Below are 26,401 nucleotides of genomic sequence, written 5' to 3' on the forward strand. Positions count from 1 at the left end.
AAGACTGACCATTTGCATTTTTCTCAAAATTTGATGCAGTTAAAAAATTTCAGAATACATTAATGAATACACAAAACCTTTGGTGTGTACTATCAACATTTTCTACTCACCGAAGAAATCTCAATTCTTCAGTTTTTGAATCACTATCTGTAACTATCTTTGATGTTGTCACACTCACTTCTACACCATCAACAACAAATTTTCGTGTTTTCTTCAATGTTTTCTTATGTCTTCTTGTTTCCTGAACGACAGAATTCATCACTGTTTAATAACTTATTTGTTGTTATATAATCTATCACATATAACAGACTATAAAATATATATCATAATTAATAATCATTGCTTAATAATTATTTAATAAGCAATGAGTAGTATACATTGATGGGTAGGTAATAACATTTCTTGCAATATTTTCAAACTGTTAGCTTGATAAATGATAAACCTCAATTCCTTAAAAGTTGCATGAACTAACAAACTACAATTGAACTATATGCAGTGTGACCATAAAGATAAAACATTAATTTGTATGAGTGGTTTATGAAATCAGATTCATTACTTAAAGGCAACATATAAGGAATCTACCATAATCATAAAAAAATAATAAAAGCTAATTTGATACATACCCCAAGGCAGAAAATTCTTGTGCTCCCAACACATCAGTCCTACCCTAAGGTCATATGCTCCCATATGCCTGATTTTCTACCTTCCATTAGAAAATGGAAGAGATTGAGAAGGAAATTCTGTATGTACACATATATGTCTGTATATGCACATGCATGTGTATTTGAATGTGTACATGTATATGTATAGAGAGGGCTAACTCTCTGCTCCCTATCTCCTCATCCACCCCTACAGTCCTAGGAGTCCTGGATGGCAGGGAACAAGTCCAAGCCCAAGAGTCAATGCCAAAAGTAAAAGTAAAGAACTGTGATCACTAGTTACAAAAGTTAGAGGAGGGAAGGGTAAACTCATGTCAGAAGTGGTATCAGAAGGGAAAAAGAATACATAACAGTGGAAATGAGCATATAAGTCCCTGTTATATGTAAGTCTTGAGACCTAGCTAGGGCTGAGAAAGGAGATATATATATATATATATTTTAAATGATCAACTAAGTTTTGGCCACCAAACATAAAGACCTAGTTAGAATTCTCCCTCAATTCCTTTTTTATTTGTCTTGGGGGTTTTGTTTTGGGTTTTTTTTGTGAGGGGGAAGAGGAAGCAATTCTCCAAGGTCATAGCTACTAAATAACAAGCTACCGAGGCTAACCTTGAACTCAGGTCCTGACTCCAGGGCTCTATCCACTGCCCCATCTAGCTGTCCTTCTCTCAATTCTTCCAATTTCTCTTTCTCTTAAAACTTAATAGTTCATACATGACTATATATACTAATTCATTACTATTTGCTAAGACATCTAGGTGGCACAAGTGGATAGAACACCAGGCCTGGAGTCAAGAAGATCTGAATTCAAATCCAATACTTACTAGCTGTGTGAATTAATCATTAATCACTTAATCCTGCTTGCTTCATTTTCCTCATCTGTAAAATAAGCTGGAAAAGGAATTGGGAAACTAAATCCAGTATCTTTTTCAAGAACACCTCAAACAGGATCAAATGAGACTTAAAACTACTGAATAAAAACAAAGACATCATATCTAATAAGAAAATGCACCTTTCTCCTTTCTTTGCAGAAGGAAACTATGGGTACAAAACACTAGTTATACTGTCAGATTCAACTAATGTATTATTTAATTTTAAGGGTTTTTTAATTCCCTTTTTTGGTTTTTTTGTGTTTAGTTTGTTTGTTTGTTTGTTTTTATGTTTTTGCAAGGCAAATGGGGTTAAGTGGCTTGCCCAAGGCCACACAGCTAGGTAATTATTAAGTGTCTGAGACAAGATTTGAACCCAGGTACTCCTGACTCCAAGGTCGGTGCTTTATCCACTACACCACCTAGCCGCCCCCCCTTTTTCTTAATCAGAAATGGGCAGATGACAAGAGAGGGATGAAGTTAGAAAAGAAGATGTGAAAACAAAGAAAGCAGTAAAATATTTTAAAACCATCAGTTCTAAATTAATGACAAATTGAACTGCTAACTTGGCCATGAGAAATCAAATATTTGCTAAATAAATAATAGAATATACTTACTTGTAAAGATATTGATCCAGTGTCTTTGTTTTTGCTTAGGAAGCTAGAGATGGATAAATTCAAATCAATGCTGCTGTTATCAGCCGTGGAACCAGTGCCTGAATCAGTATCATTTTCCTTTTGATTCTCAGGTTCTAAATGTAGTGGGGTTTCAACTTGGGATGGTATACCTGTTTCTCCTTTATCTTCTGTCTCTTCAGAGTTAATATTAATACTGGGAATGGGGATAGGCTGAGGTTCACTGGGTTGTGAAGCTATAATAACTTGAGGTTCAATTTTAAATGGTATTTCACTTGGAAATTCTGTTTGCTCTATGTCTAGCAGAGGTTGATTAGAATCCTGAGTTTCACTTCCTACTGACTTTTCACCAGTATGAATCACTGTGTTTTGGACCTGTATTTCTTTAGTGCTACCTGTTTCCTTAATTTTTTCAATTTCATTTGTCACTGGCTTCTCATCAATGACCACTGTGTTCCCTGAAGTATTGTTTAAATGTTCCTCATGTCTGTTCATTACACATATATTTTCACTTTTACCTTCTACAGATATCTGATCTGTAACATTTGTTTCAACTATCCTTTGTATCTGAGTTTCCTCAAAACCACCAATCTTAGGGTCAACATCAGGCTTAATTTGCTTTTGATTTTCACTTAATTCAGCCATTTCATTTTTGTCACTACTCTGAGCTTCCTTGGCATTGTTTCCAGCTTCTTTCTGGTCTAGATCTAGTGCTTCACCTGTTTCCACTGTATCACCCACCTCACCTTTGGTGAATTCAGTCTCCTCTATTTTATCTTGCACTTCTGATTTAAATCTAACTTCACTCTCAGTTTCCTGAGTGTCTGTCTCTCTTCTATTTTCTTCTTTTTCTCCAGTCTCTTCAGAAACCAATTCTGCTATATGATCAGCAATGTCTTTAATTTCATTTGTTTCTATTATCATGTTTTCAGATAATTGCTGCTTTTTCTGATCCTTTATTTCCTCAGGTTTCAGATCAGTGGTCATTTCTGAGGTTTTAAGTAGTTCACTGTCTTTTCCTTCCCTCACATGGTCTTCTACTTCCAATGTCTCTTTGACCTTGAAATCCTTCTCTTCTGTCTTATTTTCCTTAATTAATCCTGTCCCATTTTGAAGCTCAACAATATTTTCAAGGTGATCATCAGCAATGTAGTTAATATTTCTCTCAACATTTTTTTCAGGCTCACCAGTGACAGTTTTCTCACTAATAATACTGCTTTGAGCTTTGTCTGCAATACTGCTATGTTCTGTTTTTTCCGATACAGATTCCAGAACACAAGCATTCTGCGAGAGTTTATCTTCTTCAGAACTGGCAATACTGAGATCAGATGAGGCACGCTTATTAGCAGGTATAGGCTAAAAGATATTAATAAGGAAAAGATGCTTAGTATTCTTTTTTCTAGATATTATATGTATAGCAATAAAAAACGTTTTGCAAGCATAATATGCTGGTGATCTAATATCCAGAGGAAAAGCCTCTCCATCATAAAATGAATTTTAGGGAATCACTGACATCTCCTCCATTACCACACACCCAGATCTGGAGTGGGAATCGGCAATATTTCAAAATAATATTACACAGTTCATTCTGGTGTTGATCAGCTGCAATATACAGGAAAATAAACAGCAAAATTCCTCCACTGCATACCAAAGTTTACTCATCACTATTCTTGGGACTCTTAATCAAGTTTACATTTACAGTTGCCTGTTAGATGTCCTTATTACATATGCTTCTAAGTACCAAGTTACTAGAAGAATTACAAATTTAGTAATTTAATAGGTTAAAAGGCATTTTTTATGCACTACCTACTGCTGATACAAATATCTTTAAATTATTTAATCATTCCCTGATAAAGAAATTTCAAACAAGATTTTTCACCTAAACAAAACTGACTTAAAATTAATTTTAAAATGGTATTTTGTAATTATAGGTGATCTTTAACACGATGGAAAATTCCTCAATCAAAATTCTATCTAAATGGAACTTTACACCATTAGACTGACCAGAGAATTTTCTGTTTCTTCATCATCATCATCTTCTTTGCCATCTTCAACTTCTTCTGTTACTTCAGCCTTTGCCTCAGCAATCAATTCTCGGATAGGTTTGTTGGAAGTTACAGTAACAAAAGGATGCTGTTAGTCATCAAAAAAAAACACCAGTCACAAATGATGTACTTATACATTAGGTAAATATGAACTCAAGACATTATTAATTCTTATTCTATCATAACTAGCTGTATCTAAGACAAGGTGCATAATCTCTCAGGGCTTTAGTCTTATATACAAAATGAGAAGTTTAGTCTAAATGATCTCCAGGGTCACATCGCACACTAAAAGTCTTAAATTCTAGGATTCCATTAGGATAGTTAAACAATTTGCCTATATTATACAATCCCATCAAAAGCATACTGATCTGGGGCAGCTAGGTGGCTCAGTGGAAAGAGCACCAGCCCTGGAGTCAGTAGGACCTGAGGTCAAATGTGACCTCAGACACTTAATAATTATCTAGCTGTGTGACCCTGGGCAAGTCAATTAACCCCATTGCCTGGCCCCCCCAAAAAAGCATACCAATAACATTCTTCAAAGAAAATATTAGAATTATATGTTTTATATACACACACACACACACACACACACACACACACACACACACACACATAGTTGGACTTATATAAAATTTTGGTATGACAGAAATCATCTACTTCTCTCTATAATAAGTACTTGGATATTTCTATTGATTGTATAAATTTGGTACCATAAAATACAAAGGCACTGTTCTAGCTGCTACAAAAGTTAACTTTTATAATTAATGATTTTTACTATGATATACAAAATTATTCTAAAAAGATACTCCCATCATTTCAATATCCTTAAGAACCCTAAAAAGATCTGTAGTAATTATAATTTTAAAAATTACTATATATACAAGTTCTTAAAATATCAATCATTATTCCTCCTTTGGAAATAAAATATATCAAATCCATATAAAAATGTCATTTAAAATTCAGATACCAGGCAAAGGAAAATTTCTCACATAGAATTAGAAAAGTTTGCTTGAGTTTCTTTGTATGGTTTTCATTATATCATCTACCAGTTGAGAAAAATAGGATGCCATTCACAGAGCCAAGAACTGGGCTAAAGAGCATCTACTGATCCACACAGTGGCTAACTGGCTATATGACTCTGGGAAAGGTAAACTATCTCTCAGTGCCCCAAGCAACTCTCTTAAGACTATATATTGGAGGGGAGGCTAGGTGGCACAGTGGATAAAGCACCAGCCCTGGAGTCAGGAGTACCTGGGTTCAAATCTGGTCTCAGACACTTAATAATTACCTAGCTGTGTGGCCCTGGGCAAGCCATTTAACCCCATCTGCCTTGCAAAAAAACTTAAAAAAAAAAAAGACTATATATTGGAACAACTAGGTGGCATAGTGGATAGAGCACCAGCCCTGGAGTCAGGAAGACATGAGTTCAAATTCGGCCTCACACACCTAGCTGTGTGACCTTGGACAAGTCACTGTACCCCACTGCCTGGCAAAACAAAACAACAACAAAGACTATATATATTGCAGAAAAGGTATAGACTCATATTGATAAGGGAGTTTCCTCACCAAAGAGGTTACCTTTAATAATGACATCACAGGTTCATTCCCTATCCCTATAATTTATTATTAGCACAGATGAGAAAGGCAGCATGGCATTGTGGATGGAGAGCTAGAGTCAGAACAAGCTCTGTTCAAATCCTAAGTGACACATCCATGCTGGTTATCTGAAACTAGGCCAGGTCCCTCAACATCTGTGCCCCAAAAAGCCCTCTATAGTAGTAGAACATGACTGAAATGCATCTTATACAAGTCTGGCAAAATGTGTTTCTGAAGTCATTTAAACACACTTGTTTAAATTCCTTAAGAAGCAGGTGATCCTACATCATTTCCTACTTCCATCTACCAAGTCCCTAGTATTGCAATAAGCAACAAGAAAGGGGGCAGCTAGATGGCATAGCGGACAGAGCAAATCTGACTTCACACTTAATAATTGCCTAGCTGTGTGACCCTAGGCAAGTCACTTAACCTCACTGTCTTAGTAAAAAAAAAGAAGAAATAAGCAACAAGACATGAAACATTCAGTCACTGCCTTCAAGAACCTCATGACCTTGTTCTGTAGACATAAAATTCAAACTACATTCAATACAACAAAACCCTAATTTGAATCATGACAACAGCCTTGTCAGGTCCTGCCATGTGCTCTTCCCCTCAAGGGGGAGGGCACCTCCTTGCTAAGAGCTTGAGGAATTATTTTTCACTGGATTCTCATATCACTATGAGTCAAACAGGACTAGGGTTATAATTTTGTAAATGAAGAACCTAAAAGTTCTGAAAGACTAAGCAAGATCAGAGCTAAGTCAAAGCATCCTAGGACTAATGCCTTAAACTGAGAATGCCTAGCACTATACAATTATGTTCAATAAAAACAAACTGTGATAAGTGTCCTAACAGGTGTAACAAAAGGTTACAGGTGAAATATTCTTAAATTTCACCAGTTCATCCAGAGTATATTTAACAAATCTGAAATTACATTCCCCTCATAATGAAGTAAAAATAAAATTTGGTATTGTATGCCCAACTTTTTAAAATACCTGGAGAAGCTGGGAAGTATTCCATCTGGCATCCACATTTTTTTCCAAACATTTCTTTAGGAAGTCCTTAAAATTTGAAGACCTTCAAAAGGAATTTAAAACAAATAACTTGCTATCTTATGTTATTACTTAGTAACCTGCCAAATACTGAAACAAACTACAGTGAAATTTCAATTCAGATAAATATGCAATTATATCATAAAGGGTTTTTTTTAAATTATCATATTTCCCCATGCATAAGATGCATTCTTTTTCAAAAAATTTGGGGTCTAAAAATTGGGAGTGTCTTATACAGTGGTTGTATATTTTTTTACTTGCTTTTTTCACTTGTTGTCTTTGCGCTCATTGTTTCACAATCAATACTGGTATATTAGGTTACATTTTGTCACGTTCTGCCCAGAAATGGCTCAAGAAAACATTTTCATACTGTGCTACATTCAAGTTAAAAGTGACACAGTTAAACAATGTAAAGACTAACAGACTACCTTCTTTGGGGGGGGGGGAGCAAGATGGGGGGAAAATTGTAAAATTCAAAATAAATGAAATCTTTCAAAAAAAAGTGATACAGCTTGCAACAAGAAAAGGGACAGCTCGGTGGCACAGTAGACAGAGCACCAGTCCTAGAGTCAGGAAGAGCCGAGTTCAAATCCAGACTCAGACACTTAACAATTGCCTAGCTGTGTGACCTTGGGCAAGTCACTCTTAACCCCACTGTCTTAAATAAATTTTTTTTTTCATTTTTTTTTCAAGACAAATGGGGTTAAGTGGCTTACCCAAGGCCACACAGCTAGGTAATTATTAAGTGTTTGAGGCTGGATTTGAACTGAGGTACTCCTGACTCCAGGGCTGGTGCTCTGCACTGCGCCACCTAGCCACCCCTTAAATAAAATTTTAAAAAAATTAAATTAAAAAAAATGCAGTTGGCAAAAGTGAATGGAAATCATGCTGCTAAACCTAAGCTTGATCTTCCTCCAACTGAGAAAACAATCCCAAGACTAGCTACAAGAAGAAGAAATTCTACTGAAAACGGTCCAGCAGAAGAAGGCCATGAGAGGCACATCAGCAAAATGGCCTGATTCAGAGAGGGAACTGAAGCTATGGATTGAAGAGCAAAGGGCAAGTGGAATTCTTGTGTCCACAAAGATGGTTCAGCAGGAGGCCAGAAGAATTGCTGATGAAAAAAAAGCTACTGATTTCAAAGGAGGACACAATTGGTGATTCAGGTTCATGAAATGCAATGAACCAAGTGCATTCACACACCAGACTTGCCCAAAAGATGCCTAAAAGCTATGAACAGAAGGCCCTTAAATTTCATGATGAATAAAACTTGAATTCAATACTATACATATATATACATATATACATATGTATATATATATATTTTTTTTTCAAATTTCATTCCTCAAAACTAAGGTGCATCTTATACATGGGAAAATACCTAAATCAATTTACATACTTAGCCTTCTAATAAAGGTTCATTTTAAAATTTTAAAAATTTAAAAAGTCAAAAATTACAAGAAAGAAAATGAAAAAATAAAAGAATGAAGGAGACCTAGCATTACCAGATTCTAAATTATATTATAAATCAATGGCCATTAAAATTTTTGGTACCCATTAAAAAACAAAAAAGAAAAAAATCTGTCAGGGGGATGCAAGAATGAAGCAATAATGTAATATAAAAAAATTCTTAAAATCACTAGTAATATGAGAAATAAAAATTAATCAATTCTGAGGTTTCTCTTCATACCCAAACTAACAGAGTTGACAAAAGATGGAAACATTCAGTGTTAAAGGAACTACAGGAAAACAGGTATACTATTAAGTTTAAATCATGATTTTTGCTAAACAAGTATTTATTAACTTGTGTCAGGTAGAATGACAGGTACTAAATACACAAAGACAAACGTGAAAGTAGCTCCCTTGTTCTCAAAGCGATGTATGTGTACATGTGTGTTATTTGCATGTGCATATATATGTTATATATTATAATATACAATTTGGACCTGGTTATAATTATGAGAAACATAAATGGAGTATGTGTGGATGCAATATATAGGTGTGTACACATATACATATATATGTGTGTACATGGTACATATGAAGACATGCTTGTATGTGAGGTGTGTAAGCATGTATCACACACACACACACACACACATACACCAGATCTTACAGGGGAGGGCACCAGCAGCAAGGAGTAGGGAAGGCCTCTTGAAATATGTTTTAAAAGGTAATCAGAGATTTCAACAGGTGAAAGTGGAGAGACCACTCCCAACCCATAGGAGAAAAGACAGTGCAAAGGAATGGAAATGTAAGGAGGAGGGTCATGTATAAGGAACAGAAAGTGGGCCATGGCTGGGGGTGGGGAGTAAGAGAGAAGGGGTCAAAGTAACAGGTGTCAGGCTGGACCCAGGTTGGGCGTCATCTTGTGGAAATTTCTACTACTAATCTGTGGAATGTTTCACATGTCAACAGATATATATAACTATTGAGATAATTTGATTTGCTTAATTGTTTTTCATTGCTAAAAGGAAGGTTTCTATGGGGGGGGGAAGAGGCAATTGTAAAGAAAAAATGGTATAAACATACACAAAATCAAAATCTCATCACTTCAAAAATTTTCTCTACTTTTTAAAATCCACCAAGACAATATCAAGTACAAATGTGTTTCACTTTCTCATAGCACAAAAATTATAATTTTTAAATTGGGTTCAATTCTGCCACATTTTAAAGAGAATATACAAATCCTCAAAACTGATTTTATATCTTAAGGAGTTAGGAACAATTGAAATCACTATGAATTTCTAATGAACTTAACTCTGAATATCCTTTTGAATTGTGGAAGAACTGAACTTATATATTTTATGAAGTTACATTTAAAACACTTTACCATTTTGAAGGTTGTGCCAGTGTAGGAGGTTCAGACTTTGCGATTTTCAGCAGTACTCTCATTGGATTTAGCTCATGATGAGGAGGTTCTATCTGAGCCATTTCTATTAAAGTAATGCCCAAGGACCAAACATCAGCTTTATAATCATAGGGTCTATCTTTAGATGTCTCACACATAACCACTTCAGGAGCCATCCTATCAAGGTAGACAAAATTTAACTTTAATAGTAAAAATCAATAACAGTGACTAGAAATCATGTATTAAAAATATTGCTCTATGTGATCAATATTAGCAAAATTAGTTTTACATAATATTATAAGTTCACAAAACTGAATACATACCAATATGGTGTGCCAATAAAAGAATCTCTTCTTTGTATAGTCCTTGTATTTTTAGCCGATACACCAAAATCCGCTTAAAATAAATTTCCATACAAAAATGTTACTAATTTTAAGGTATTACAGTAAAATTCAATGTATTGTACAGATAAAAAGAAAAGACATTTCAAGACTTTAATATGGCTACCCTGTGGATAGCTTCAGAACTTCTAAAAAGAATAGATAATTAAAACTGTTTTCCTCAGCAACCTCTAGTACCTTAATTTTCCTATCAAAAACATAATCATAATGAAAATATCTCATCAGAAAACATTTCTCCCAACACTTTCTATTTCTTGATTAAACAAATTCTACTCTCTTCAGAACTAAAAATGCTTAAGTCAATATAAAGTTAAAAAATATAAGCATCAGATCTCAAAAATATACCATCTGGTGCTACAAGTTACTTCAAAAGAACAAGAAATATTTTTCTTTTAACTTGTGAAGAAAACTATCTTAAAGCAGCCTTTCATATGATTTAACATATGAATTACTATCTACTTTATTAAAATGAAGCAGAAGGAAAGAGACAAACGACCACTATTTTAAATTTGTATGACTGATAATGATGTTTGTCCTTTGTTCTCAAGGAGTACCATGACATCAGGGAGGTAATGCCATGACAAGCACATGAATTGCATTTGACTGATGAGGGCTGTGCTAAGTTACCAGCTTCACTTTCTCCTCCAGATCATCTGGGTCCAGTGGTCAAATACGAAATAGGACAATTGGAGATGACTCTGGATGTGAGGCAGTCAGGGTTAAGTGACTCGTCCGGGATCACACAGCTAGTAAGTGTCAAGTGTCTGAGATTGGATTCAAATAACTGTCCTCCTGACTCCAAAGCTAGTGTTCTATCTACTGTGCCACCTAGCTAAACTCATCATGCCAAATTATATAAACTATGAGACTAGACAACTGTCAAATCCGGCATAAAATTAAAACTGTATATATTATTTCATATTACATATTTACATATATATACCTTATATAAAAATTTAACTTTGTTGTAGATAATTCCTATAATTGAAAGACTAAATAGCTAACATAAAAATATCAATAATTTAGTTATTATAGGGTACAAAATATAATTAAGTCTGGCACTTAACAAAAGATAATAAATCAGCAAATAGTATTGTTTTATATGAAAATATTTTCATAAAAAGCTCTGCCAGTTCCTATAAAACCATTCTGGTAAACACTTGCCTGAATAGTATAATCACATTGTATCACAATTTTCTCCAAGCAGTCAGAAAACAATTTCAGCTCACTGAAATTATAAGCAAAAGGAGGAACTATTTATATTTCATGGATGAAGGAAGCAGAACACAGATAATTTAAGGGTTCTGCCTTTTGTCATTCACTGGCACATTAAATATTCTTTGGGATTTCTGGTTTTAACTTTTATTATCTACACCATAACATCTGTATACATATTCCTTTGGAATGTAAAATTCAAAAACATATTTAATAAACACCTACTCAAGACAAGATATAATTACTGAGAATAAAAGAATCAAAATAATCTGGTTCCAACCTAGATTTCTAGATAGATTTCACAGATTTGCCCTTCATACTCTCAGTTTTCTAGCCATGGCTCTTCCCATGGCTAGTGTTAGTCAATTCATCACCTACCTCTATAATTTTGTACAAACTGTCCTCCAGACCTAGAATGCTTTCACTTCTTCTGATCCTGGAATCCCTAGTTCTCTTTTCAAGGCATGACTCAAATGAAACCTCCTATAGAAAGCCTTTCTGATTCCCCCATTATTCCTCACCAATCTTTCAAAATTACTTTAAATTTATTTAATTATCTGAATATATGCTACCTCTCTCAGTAGAATGTAAGCTCCTTAAAGAAACTATTTTATTTTTGTATCCCCAATTGTCTACCAGCTTACATGTGAGCACTTAATAAAAGCTTGTTTAAATTATAATATAAAATTTTATTGAAATTTTTTTTAGCTGAAATTTCTTTAAAAATCTCGACAAATCATTTTATTTTCACCAGCAAAGGGCTTCAACTGTAACTTTTATTGTTTGTTTCAATTTAATAACATAATGGATTTAGTCAGTTAAGAATTATTTTTTAGGGGAAGCTAGGTGGTGCAGTGGATAGAGCACTGACCCTCGAGCCAGGAATACCTGAGTTCAAATCTGGCCTCAGACACTTAATAATAACCTAGCTGTGTGGCCTTGGGCAAGCCACTTTACCCCATTTGCCTAGCAAAAAACCTTAAAAAAAAGAATTATTTTTAAAAATCACATTCTTAGTAACTTGATTAGCCATTTCACTACATATTGCCTATATCAAATTATGAAACAAACTTCAATGTCATAAAAGATGTGAGGAAATTATAGCTCAAATAAAAACAGTAAAAACTATTATGTAATAAACAAATTTTTGTAAAGCTTTGAGGAAGGGCTAAAAAAGGGAAAAGGTCATAAGCTTTAGCTTATAGTCAACTTTTATATTTTAATGTTATACTACACATTTTTATTAATATGCTAACAAGTTTATCTAAACCTGAACGGTAGTATGCAATACCACATACAGAATAAGTCTTGCAGTCAGAAAGAAAGGGATTCAAGTCCTGCCTTTAACAGATATATCAGCTCTGTGACTATGGACAGGATCTAACTTTTCAGGGTCCCCAGGAACTATCTGAATATAAGTCACAGGACAGTAGTTCAACTGCATCCTTAAAGGAAGTTAATACAGGAAATTCCTATACAACTTTGTCCCAACTGCCTTGCACTCCAAGAAATAAAAATTGTAAATTTAATATTAAATAGCAATGTAATTAAGTTTGCATAAATTGCTAAAATTGATATTAACGCATATAATTTCTATTCCGTTTCCTATTTCTATTTCCTCTAATAATTTCCTCCATAATTATCCATTCAGTTTCCTTCACTTTTCTTCTTATATGGTCACAGATGCCAGATACTCTGTTCTACTGCTTATCAGATTTATTTATACTCATTCTTATCAAATTTAATTATATCACAGTACTATTCCACTGAATTAATGATTCAAAATTTATTTTAAAATTTCTTTATTGTTTAGGTTCTTTCTTTCTTTCTTTCTTTTTTGCCATTGCAACTAATTCTGTTATGAAAATCTCCCAACAGTTAACTTTTGTTTTTTCTTTTAAACACTCTGGAGTATATTACCAAAAATGGAGTGACGAGATCAAGAGATTTAATTAGTTTTGCTACTTTTACTGCACACTGTCAGACTGTCTTCCAATACATCTCATCAAGTTTACTACTCTAGCAAAAAATGAATGTACATTTCTCAATAAGTCTGATAGCAATGAGTTTTCTTATTTTTATTTTTACCAGTTTGGTTAACTGTGAGCTAATATACCTCAAAGTTGTTCTAATTTCCATTTCTGATTATCAGTAAGGTTGAAAAAAATGTTCAAGTGATTAACAAAAATTTGTGCATTCTCTTTTGAAAATTGCATGACTATATCCTTTTTATCTATTATAAACTGGGAACTAGTTTCCTTTAAAAATTTTCAACAGTTCCTGTAAATATTTTAGTTATTGTGAAGTTTTTAGATGTCTTATGTGCCATATATTTTCCTGAGGGCAGCTAGCAGTAGATAGAACACTGGTACTGGAGTCAAGGGGATACAAGTTCAAATGTGGTCTAATACACTTGACACTTACTTAGCTGTGTGACCTTGGGCAAGTCATTTAACCCTGATTGTCTTACATCCAGGGCAATCTCCTGTCATCCTGATCCAGATCTAGTCACTGGACACAAATGGCTCTGGAGGAGAAAGTGCAAGTGACTTTGCACAGCACCTGCTCACTCATATCCAATTCATTTGCATGCCATGGTCTTCTTCAAAAAAGGACAAACAATATATTTTCCTGATATATCAAATTTTTCTATTTAACTATGCTGTTTGTGTTGAAGATGGTTATTTTTCAAGAAATCAATCTTGTTAATAATAATTTCTTATACTTGTTTAATAGTCATTTCCATTCCACAACTAGGATAAATACATTATTCCATTTTCTACTATCTTTCTTTACAGTTTTTATAAAATTCTTTTTTGCTTATGTTTAGGACCACTATATATTGGGATTTCACTGAGATATATGGATATTTTGTTCATCTTTCAATATGTTTTACTATGATTGTATCTTCTTTACTATCTCTGAATTCTTCCAGCATTTTCTCTATACAACTTATATTGGCTTATATTCTATTTTGCATTACAAGTATTTGTGTACATATCTCATCACCGTTAGTAAATTAAAAGTTTCTTGAAATCTGTAATTTCTCTGAACACTGAGCACAATAACCTAGACAAAGGAGGCACTCAATAAAGTTTTTGTAAATGAATTTTAAAGCATAATGTAATTTTTAAAACACAAATATATATTTATATATTTGGATATGTAAGTATATTTATGTCTATATAATATATAAAATATAATTTTTTAAATTCCCTATTTAAGGCAATTCAACTAAAATTGTAGAAATGTAATTTTGAATTTAAATTGCTCCTTTGAAAATGGCTAATATGACAGAAAAAGAAAATGACAAATGTTGGAATAGATATGGAAAAATTGGTACACTATTGCAATGTTGGTGGAGTTGATCCAATCATTCTGGAGAGCAACTTGGAACCATGCCCAAAGGGCTATAAAACTGCATATCCTTTGCCTGGGGAATATTACTATTGGGTCTGTACCTAAAAGAGATCAAAGAAAAAAGGAAAAAAAGACCTATATGAACAAAAATATTTTCAGCAGTTCATTCTGTAATGGCAAAGAATTGAATATTAATGGGATGTCCAAGTTATAGCATATGATTGTGATGAGATACTACTGTGCTATAAAAAAAATGAGGCACAGGATGATTTCAAGAAAACTGGGAAAACTTATATGAACTGATGCAAAGTAAAGTGAGCAGAACCAGGAAACACTGTATACTATAACAGCAATATTGTAAAATGTGAACACCTTAGCTCTTCTTAGCAATACAATGATCCAAGACAATTATAAAGGACTTACAATCAAAAATACTACCCACTTCCAGAGAAAGAATTGATGGAGTCTGAATTCAGATAGAAGAATACTTATTTTTTATTTTCTTCATTTATCTTAGGATTTTTTGGTCTGCTCTTTGTAACATGGTTAATATGGACAAATGTTTTGCAAGTCTGCACATTTATAATCTACATTGAATTACTTGCCTTTTTAAGGAGGACACTGGGGAGGAGCAGGGAGAAAATTTGGAACTCAAAATTTTTAAAAATGAATGTTAAAAATTGTTTTAACATGTGATTGAGAAAAAAATAAATTTAAAAAAGATCTAAAGTCACTCTACTGGTTGGGGGGATAAAGATGTATAACTGGATTTACATATATTATTATTTTGTTCAATAAACTTAGAAATGTGAAAACCTAAAAAAAAAACCAGGAAATTAAGAACATAAGTCTTCTCTATGACAAATTTTATTCCACATAATTCTCAGAAATTCTCAGAAAAAACTCAAAATCATGAATTTTGTTTTATTTTTCTGCCTTTTCTTTTTTAATCCTAAAACAGTCACATCATTTGATACTCCTAAACAACTGCAAATATTAGGACTTCATGAATATTTTTTTGCCTAAGAAACAGTGTTAAAAAAATTATCAATCCTAAAACTGTATATACAAAATAACATTTTGTATATATTTATATACATTTAACATATATGTGTGTGTGTATATGTATGTATGTATGTATGTATGTATATATATATATATATATATATATATATATAAATACACATAATCAGAAAAACAGCTTTTTTTTCTTCTTCAACTTAAAAGAACTCTAAAACCACCTGGTCCACTCATTTATTTCACACATGAAAAAATGAAGTGCCAGAAAAATTAAGTGATTTGGTGTATCTGAACACTAAAATTAAATATCACACATCATATCAAAGGGAATTAAAGGAGAAAAGGCACAAAATAAATAATTAAAAAACTTGACTGATATTTAGACTAAATACTTACCCAATTTAATGTCTCCTTCCAATGTAAAAAGAATGTTGCCTGCTTTTAAATCTCTATGGATAATTTTATTTTCATGCAAATAATTCAATGCCTCTAAAGTCTGCTTGCAAACTACTTGTATCTGTGATTCTGTTAATGGTCTCTCAAGTTCTATAAGAGAAAAGTACAAAATACATTTTTGTATTTTTCAGCACTTAACTATTTCCAATACATACCTATATCATTGTGACAGGTTTTTAAACTTTATAAAACATATATGGTTTTTTCTATTGTCATTTCTCCATTTTAAAATATCCAGTCTCCAAATAACAATATGAAAATAAAAATCAAAGAAGGTCATTGATTTCCTATATTATTTCAAGTATTAAGCACATCCATCACATGGTTGCCAGGGTTTGTCAATTTCACTCTTGCAACTTTTCTCAACTTGTACCCTTTTCTCCTCTGACACTGCTACCACCCTGGATCAGGCCCTCACCTCCTTATGCCTGAACTACTGTATTAGTCTACAAGTTGATTTGACTGATACAAGTCCCATGACATTCCAGGCCCCATCTCCCATCAGCCACCAAAGTAATTTTCCTAAATTACCATATATCACATGTCACACACTCCCTACTCAACGAGGAGCTCCCAGTCACCTACATATAAGGGTAAGGAATCATTTTTCTGCCAAAGGCCATTCAGATATTTATAACATTATTCAAGGACTACATTTGTTCAAACATTTAATTAATTCACTCCTAAAAAAGTTTCTCAATTTACTGAATCTACTGAACCCAGTGGTTGCCTGGCAATGCCAGATCAATATGACCCATGGACTGGATGCTCCCCATCACCCCTGATCTACAACATCACATGTAAAAACTCTGTTTGGTATTCAAAGTCCTTCATCTTTCCAATCTTTTTACTCCTCATAATGCACCAAGAATTCTTTGATCCAGTTCTCATTCCTGATCCTCAAACAAGATACTCCATTTCTAGAATCTAGGCATTTTCATGCCAGCAATGCTTTCCCACCTCATCTCTGCCTCCTGACTTGCTTCCAGTTCCAGCTAAAATTCCACTTCTACAGGAAGCCTTTCCCAACACCCTTAATTCTAATGTCTTCCCTCTGTTGATTACTTCCTATTTATCCTGTATATCTCTTGTCTGCACATAATTTTTTACATACTATCTTGACCATTAGATTGTGAGATCCTCTAGGTCAGGAATTTCTTTTGTCTTTCTATATAAACTCACAGTGCCAGGCAAACAGCAGAAAGCTGATTGATCTACTGACATGGTAGAAAATAAATAATGTTCAGTAAATTCTACAAGTGCTTTCATATTTATTGAGAACAATTAAAGATGAGAACTATAAAGAATAAATTGATACTTACCCAGCATCACAGCATCTACTGCACCACCTGCACAAAATTCAATGAGGATCTGCATGTAAATAAAAAAACACAAATCTGAAATTTCATTGGATAAAAAAATTCAAACTAGATTTTGACAAATTAATAATAAAATTCAGAATAAGATTTTCATATTCCAAACTTAATATGGTTACTATTCACATCAATCTTTTAGAAGAAAGCAATCTTACTATTAATGCAAAAAAAAGTTTTTCCTTAATAAATTATGATTCCACTAGGCTTTTGAGAAAATTATATATACATCACTGGACTGAATCTGTTAATGGTCTCTCAAGTTCTATGAGAGAAAAGTACAAAATACATTTTTGTATTTTTCATCGCTTAACTGTTTCCAATTTATACCTATATTATTGTGACAGGTTTTTAAAATTTATAAACATATATATATATTAGCAAGCAGTTTATAATTTGTAGTTTTCAAGCAGATTTTAGAGGCATTGAATTATTTGTACCACTGGAATATATACTGTTTAAATATATCTATAGGAAAATACTGTTCAAAGTTATAATGCTAGGATTTTTGGAAAATGCTTTCAAGTACTAATATCTCGTGAGAAAACAATTCTAACATTTTCACTGAATTTTCATGTTTGGGTTAATAAAATGTTTATTATTTTTAAAATAATATTAACTACGTAAACTTTGATGCTTGAGTATTAATACAAATAATGCCTAGAAACTATATGTATTAAATCTAATCTAAAAATGTCATGACATTTATCAACTATCAGAAAGGTAAATGATTAAAGCTATCATGTCTCCTTAAATGATTTTAGTCTGCTAGCATAGTGCAGTGGATAGAGAGCTGGCCTCAAAGTTAGGAAGACCCTGATTCAACTCCTATCTCTAATGCACACTGATGGAATGACTGTTTAGGCAAGCTAGCTACTCTCAAGGCTCTAAGTTATAGAGGCAATGTTAACCTGTACAGACAGGTAAAATTTCTTTACCTTGGAGTAACCGTTTTAAACCAATGAAATAACAGCTCCTGTTCCTTGTTCCTATCCCTCTACAACAGTGCCAAATGAAAATATGAGCATCTAAGGTGATGGGGAATTTAGATAGAATGGCCCAGGAGAAAACATTAAGAACTGTAATCAGTGGACCTGGTTCCAAATCTCCATTCCAACCCATCTGACCTTGAATAAGGTCAATAATTTGTTCAAGCATATTCATTTATAATTAAGAAGTGGGGTAGGAGTAAATGTCTTCTGAGACACACTCCAATTCTAATTCTATAATCCTATGATTTCAGCAGTAGAGGGAACTCCCTGTGAACAAACTTTCCACAGATTCATATTAGCAAGTCTTAAAAAAAGTTTCCTGGGACACTATAAGTTTAAGTAATTGCCAATATTCAAATAAAGCCATGTGTCAGAAATCCAAGTCTTTCTGATACTTATACTAACATTATGCCATCGTCATAATAAGCATCATCAATACATTTATATAGCTCTTACTTTGTGCTAAGTAAGTACTTTACAATTATCTCATTTGGTCTTCACAACCTATAATTACCCCCATTTTACAGATTAGAAAACTGAGGCAGTTAGGAGTTAAGTGATTTTCCTAGGGTCATACAGCTAGTGTGTTTGAGACTGTATTTGAACTATCCAGTATACATTATACTACCTCTCAACAAATTTAATTGAATTTTTATACATTTCTATTCACACACCCCCACACACACACACACACAAATATATTCTTGTTTAATTTGCAGAATGCCTGAAAAATAGATGCCCACTGTTTAAGATTTTTGACAATTTTGCTAGTTTATACAAAAGAATGGAAACCTTTAAAATTAACCATTTCTCTACATAAGACAGGGTTATTCACAATGCTGTAAAGTGGACAGTACAGGTCATAAAAAATACAATTTTACAGGTTGAGGGTACTATGTTACACAAATATTAAGTAATTTACCAAAGATCACATTATTAAGTGGGACAGGTAGCACACTAGTTCAAAACAGTTATATCTAATTCTAATGCTCTTTCAACTAGACTAAACTTGTCTTTTCCATATTAGCTTGCCCCTATTCCTAAGAGGAATTTGCATTTAAACCAATAATTCATTTAAAACAACAATCTTAATTAAACTAATGCTTAATCCCAAGCAAGGAATTGATTAGCTATTTTCAAGTAATAGAGATAAAGGGAAAACTTAAAAGGTCATTTTATCTATCTTGCTTTCTTATTTTACATTTAAGGAAAGAGAAAGTAAAATGATCTGCTCAAGGACCTACAACTAAGTTAATGTTTAGTAAAATTAGTAGAGCTAGGATAAAAACTCAACTTTTCCTGATAGTTTAGACCGGTATTCTTTTCACCAACAATACACTGCTACTATGTCAAAAGTAATCTTATACAGCTTATTTCAAGCCTAATATCATTTAGAAATCACATATACAAAAATCCAAATGATGTACATCCACTTCAAGTACTAAATTCAGTCTGGTTAAAATTTAACAACTGCTGCAACAGTCCTAGTAAGTTTTATGTAATTTAAAGTAAATTTAAGCAAGAAATAATGGAAAATCACTACCAACTTTCAGGGAAGTTCAAAGAAAACAGTTCAATTTGAAATTAGATAAATTAGTGATTTATCTTTCCTTAGATCATGTAAATTCTAATTTCTAAATAAAATTATTTTGATTAACTATTTTGAATTTTAAGTAGTTTTTAAAAATAGTTTAAAAAAGTTAATAGGATTATGTCAGATTTAGACTTGAAGAATAACAAGAAGCTTTAACTTTTCCCACAGACAGAAATAAAATTCCCCATGACTACACTTAGAACAAATTAAGATGAGTCAGGTTTACCTAAAATTCCAAGTTAAAAGTACAGCCCCAAATAGTTCTCATTATGAAACCCAGGCAATTTACAAACTGTGAGAGGCGTCATGGTGCAGCTAGCCTTAATATCAGAAAGACAAAGTCAAGTCCTACCTCATATCTGTACTGGTTCAGAGAGATCATTAAGAGCTCTAGCTTTTAAAAAATGTACAAATTTAACCTTGAAAATACACATATTTTAGAAAATTAATTTTTTGGTAACCCTACAATTATATCAACTCTCCCATAAGTTGTATCAATTACAGCTGAAAAGAAGGGTTAAAATCTATAAATTGTATTTTAAAAATTTATAAGTCTTCTTATATTTATTCAAAAAGAAAAATGTCAAAAGAATACAAAATGCTTACCCAAAGATTGTTTTCATAATAGAAGGCATCTAGCAGCTTGACTATATTTGGATGATCACATGATGCCAAAATATCTATCTCAACCATATAATCTTCAAGTTCTTCTTCAGATTTAGTGTCAATCACTTTCGCAGCAGCTAACACATTTGTCTCTTTATTCTGGGCCTAAAAATTGAAGAAGAACAACAACAACAACAGTATTACTACATTTAATATTTGGAATTGTTTTAAAATATTACAAAGGTAAAAATGATTAACCAATTTAATAATATGAACTCTATCCATTTGTTCTGTTCCTGCTCTCAATAACAAAAAGTAAAAATTAGAATAACTTCCTACTCTTTCTACAACTGAACTAATATTTATATTTTATATAATTTGTATAATAATCAAGCTAGTTGTGAGCAACCTCAATAAAAAAACTAAAGCTCAAAGTATGGTATTTGATAGTGCTGTGTTCTGGAAACCATGGTCTGATCACAGTAGTTATTGAAAAAAATGGTTACCTTAAAGACATGGTTCTCTGGGAATAGGAAGGGGAAGAGGACTGATGTTCAGACAAAGTATGGTAATAATAATCTATTTTAAGATTAAATCTGAGTACAAATTGAAGTTTATTTTTTTCACTTTATTCTTGCTTTTTTTGAGGCATGGCTAATGTGGAAATGTGTTTAGCACAATTTCACATTATAATATTGTATGCTTTCTCAATGGGTAGGGGAGGAGCTAGAGAAAGAGAATTTGAAACTAATTTTTTAAAAAGAATGTTAAAAATAATTTTAAATATATGAAAAAATTGATTTTAAAAGAAAAATTAGAAACAAAATATTTCATGTGTCTCATGTATACAATTCATGTCTTTCAGGAAAATGTACTCGAATATTAGCTTAATCTATATAGAAATAAAATACTTTATAATTCATAACAAAAGAATCAAAGAATCCCAGGATTCCAGAGTTGAATGGGCTCTCAGAGACTATCTCAAGGTCTCAGCCCGTACTTGAAAAGAAATCCCCACCATAATATATGCCAGACAAATGGAAAACTTTTATTACATTAAATTTTTAATACAAATATAACCAACTTGGCCAAGATTAGAAATTTTAAAAAATAGAGGAAAATTTTTAGACAGTTTCTCAGATAAAAGTTTCACATCTTAAATATATAGAGAATTTTGTCAAATTTATAAGAATATAAGTCATTGCCCAACTGATAAATGCTCAAAAGATATGATATGGCAGTTAGGTGGTGCAGTGGGATACAGTGCTAGTGCTAAAATGAGGAAGACCCGAGTTCTTTTTTTTTTAGGTTTTTTTTTTGCAAGGCAAATGGGGTTAAGTGGCTTGCCCAAGGCCACACAGCTAGGTAATTATTAAGTGTCTGAGACCTGATTTGAATCCAGGTACTCCTGACTCCAGGGCAGGTGCTTTATCCACTTCCCCACCTAGCCACCCAAATGGAAATATATTTTTTGTTTTGTTTTGTTTGTTTGTTTTTTAGGTTTTTGCAAGGCAAATGGGGTTAAGTGGCTTGCCCAAGGCCACACAGCTAGGTAATTACTAAGTGTCTGAGACCAAATTTGAACCCAGGCACTTCCTGACTCCAGGGCAGGTGCTTTATCCACTGCCACCTAGCCACCCCTAAGACCTGAGTTCTTGACTGACCTCAGACACTCATTAGCCCCTGTGACCCTGGGCAAGTCACTTAATCCTATTTGCCTCAGTTTCCTCATCTGTAAAATGAACTGCAAACCACTCCAGTATATTTGCCAAAAAAAAAAAAACAAATGAGATCACATGTGCAGGATACAACCAAATAACTGAACAACAAAACAGCAAAGCATATAAACCGGCAGTTTTCAGAAGAAATCAAATTTATATTTAGTCACAAGAAAAAAATTCTCTAAATCATCACTGATTAGAGAAATCAAAATTAAAACAACTTTGAGAAAAATCACACCTATCCAATTAACTAAAATAGAAGGGGGACATGACAAATGATAGAGGGGATGTGAACAACATCAGGACACATACATTGTTGGTGGAACTGAGAAATTATTCATTTATTCAATCATTTTGGAGAGCAATCTGGAATTATGCCCAAAGAGTCATAAAACCGTGACACATTTTAACCCAGCAAATACCAGTATTAGGTCAGCTTCCCAAGGTGAACAAGGATAAAGGAAAATAACCTTTATGTCTAAAATATTTAGGGCAGCTCTTTCTGTGGTGGCAAAGGGCTGAAAATTGAAGAATGACCACCAATTGGGGAATGGTTAAATAAGCTGAAGTATAGGATTATGATGGAATACTTCTTACTGTGCTCCAAGAAATAATAAGCAGGTTGATTTTTAGAAAAATATGTTTTTAGAAAAGCATGAAATGAGAAAAAATAAGAAAACCTTGGCTACAGTAATGGCATTATTGTTCAAGGAATAACTGAATGACTAAGTTATTCTGAATATTAGAAATATTCAAATCAGCAAAAAAAATCTATGAAGGAGGCTGTTATCTACCTTCTGAGAAAAAAACCAATAAATAGAAGTAGGCATAATATGGTTTATAACACATATATCTATATATCTATAACAATCATATATAGAGAGAGATATAGTTATATCTCTCTCTGTCTCTGTCTATGTCTGGGTGACCCTGTCTAGCACAGGGTGGAGAAGTATAGAGAGAAAGAGTTTAAACTTGACATGTAACCCCCCAAAATCAAATAAATTTAAAAAATTAATATACCTAATAAGTGGCCATTCAGATTTGCCACCTCTTGAAATAACACATTCTACTTTAAGACAGTTCTAATTATTAGGTAGTTTTTCCAGAAAATCAACAAATAAATAATGCCAAAAAACCAAACTACTACTTCCTGGAAATTAATGTATCCTAAAATACTCATTGATTAAGATAGACCAAAGATACAATCTTGTATGACTGTTAAATATAAATTTAAAATTTTACATCTTTGGTACATCCTTAACCTAACTTAGCACCTGAAATAATTTAATCATTCAACAAGATTTGTACCTATAATTTTAGAAACCAAACTTTCTATAAAAATTAAGAGAAAGTTGGGGCCGCTAGGTGGCACAGTGGATAGAGCACCGGCCCTGGAGTCAGGAGTACCTGAGTTCAAATCCAGCCTCAGACACATAATAATTACCTAGCTGTGTGGCCTTGGGCAAGCCACTTAACCCCATTGCCTTGCAAAAACTAAAAAAAAAAAAAAATTAAGAGAAAGTTGCTTGTTGTCTTGGGGAGTAGGTAGCAAAGAAAATGGAAAAAAAATCTGAAACTCAACATAATTATTAACAAGTTACCCTATATCTTTCACACTTATTTTATAAATATTCTTCCTATAAGTAAAATGAATAAAATTCTAACCAATGTACTGAGATATTAATTTGAGAGGAAAGTATGGTTTTCACTTTAAAAGAGAAAAAAAGGACTTTAAAATGATCATGTTAAAACTTTAATTATAATGCTTCATTCTCAAAAATCAACATAACTTAGCAAATTTAAACAACTTAGAACCCACAAAAAGAAATCTAAGACCTTCAAATTTTTTTTCTTGTGACGACCTTCAAATTTTTTTTCTTGTGACTATGAGGGGAGGGGTCTTCCTCTGAATTGCTTGTATTAGTTTCATGTTCTAAAGTAGAGTGAAAATTAAACCTTCCTGTACTACCACTGTATATCACCTGTACTAACCTCATTGTAGTACTAATAAATTAAACATGAAAGATTATTTCTAGATATCTAATTACACAGTGAAACAAAACTATTAGCCTATTCCTATACCCAAAAATAAATTTAAATGATAAACCATACTAATTTACCTAAGAGAAATTACTTTAGAGGGAGAACCTTTCTGAAAAATGCAAATAAACTGTAAAACTTAGCAGCATGCCCTGAAAGTGGTATTAATTATAAAAATTTAAAATAATTCAACTTGAAGTGTAACAAATAAAGTAACAGTACCAGTTTTCTAGTGACTGAAATCTTTTCTTGAAGATGGCATTTTCTTAAACACTGCCATATGCTTTAAAAGTCTGACAATATTTATATAAATAACACTTTAAGATTTACAGAATCCTCCCCTTACAATAATCCTGTGAGGTCCTTTTCTTATTTTTTCATATTCCTCATGGAATTTGATATGAGAAAAGGTTCTAAAAGTCTCACTTGAAATAATACCTCTCTGGGGCGGCTAAGTGGCGCAGTAGATAGAGCACCGGCCCTGGAGTCAGGAGTACCTGGGTTCAAATCGGATCTCAGACACTTAATAATTACCTAGCTGTGTGGCCTTGGGCAAACCACTTAACTCCATTTGCCTTGCAAAAAACTAAAAAAAAAAAAACAAAAAATAAAACACCTCTCTGATCAAATACAGTATGTAGTATTATGTATCCATAACTTTACCAAAATTACCCAAATAAGCAAAATGTAGGCTCCTCAATCTAATTTTATTAATTACAGCTTATAATACATTTTAAATTTTTTATTAATTTAAATAAAATACTTAGCTGTATAACTCTAGTTATCTATACCAAGAATAATTATTGATCAATTAAGATAAACATCAACCAAAGTAAGAGCCACATTATTAATAAAATAGCTCTATTACAAATAGTGAAGTGAAAAAGATATTCAAATGAGAACAGGATATAAGTTAAAATAAAGAAAACAAAAAATAAAAAGGACACAAATATATCTTACCACTAGATTATTTTATAAAATCCAAAATAATAAATGAAATTATTTCTACAGTAATATTCTAAATACATCTTTCTGGCAGCCATCACAAGCTCTAAAATATAACTCATCTTCCTATATACACATCTCACAAACACACACATATACTCACCCTCTCTCTCTCAACAAATCTCTACGACTGTCAGAATCAAATAGAAATTCCTCTGGCTTTTAAAGACCTTCATGACCTGGCTCCTCCTTTTCCAGTCTTCTAACAGATATTCTATGGTTCAGATACAATGATGTACTTGCTGTTCCTCAAATATAACACTCCCATTATCTACCTCCACGCCTCTGCATACACTACTCCTCAAGAGTTCTCCCCAGCTTTACCTTTGCCTCTTAACAGGAACAGCTTCCTTCAAGAAGGGTCAAATCCTACTCTCTGCAGGAGACTGTTTCTGTCTGCTCCCTCTAGATGTTGGTGGTCTTCTCATCTGCTATGACTTTTCCATCTACTCTTTATATATCTTTGTTGTTCAGTCACTTCAGACATGTCTAAATCTCCGTGACCCCATTTGGGCTTTTCTAGGCAAAGATACTGGAAGTTTGCCATTTCCTTCTCCAGCTCATTTTACAGATGAGAAAACTGAGGCAAAAAGGATTACATAATTTATTTGCAAAGGGTCACAGATATTAAATATCTGAAGTCATATTTGAACCTCAAGAAGAGGACTTACATTTAAAAAAAAAAGAGGACTCATGGCACTGTAGACACTGGGTCACCTACATATCCTGTATTTTTCTTGTATATACTTAGTCTCCTCATTCAAATGAAAGGGAAAGCTAGATGACATAGAGTGTGAGACCTGAAATCAGGAAGACTCATCTATCAGAGTTCAAATCTAGCTTGAGACACTTAACAAAGAGTTGAATACCACTAAAATGACAACAACAAATTAACATGTGTTCCCTTT

At 32.9% G+C, this 26,401-nt stretch overlaps 1 protein-coding gene across 2 annotated transcripts in view; it reads right to left on the reverse strand.

Moving 5' to 3' along the window:
- Positions 1-26,401, reverse strand: part of SLK (STE20 like kinase) — a 74,410-nt gene that overhangs the window by 30,804 nt on the left and 17,205 nt on the right. For both annotated transcript variants that reach the window (XM_074233779.1, XM_074233778.1), the window contains exons 2-10: positions 20,725-20,889; positions 17,482-17,530; positions 16,100-16,249; positions 10,031-10,103; positions 9,690-9,884; positions 6,800-6,881; positions 4,168-4,296; positions 2,146-3,519; positions 111-241 (exon numbers count right to left, since the gene is read on the reverse strand). In XM_074233779.1, the coding sequence (XP_074089880.1) occupies positions 111-241; positions 2,146-3,519; positions 4,168-4,296; positions 6,800-6,881; positions 9,690-9,884; positions 10,031-10,103; positions 16,100-16,249; positions 17,482-17,530; positions 20,725-20,889 (2,348 nt within the window). The remainder of the gene's footprint in view (positions 1-110; positions 242-2,145; positions 3,520-4,167; positions 4,297-6,799; positions 6,882-9,689; positions 9,885-10,030; positions 10,104-16,099; positions 16,250-17,481; positions 17,531-20,724; positions 20,890-26,401) is intronic.

This window comes from Macrotis lagotis, chromosome 4 (genome assembly GCF_037893015.1).
Source record: "Macrotis lagotis isolate mMagLag1 chromosome 4, bilby.v1.9.chrom.fasta, whole genome shotgun sequence".
Lineage (NCBI taxonomy): Eukaryota > Metazoa > Chordata > Mammalia > Peramelemorphia > Peramelidae > Macrotis > Macrotis lagotis.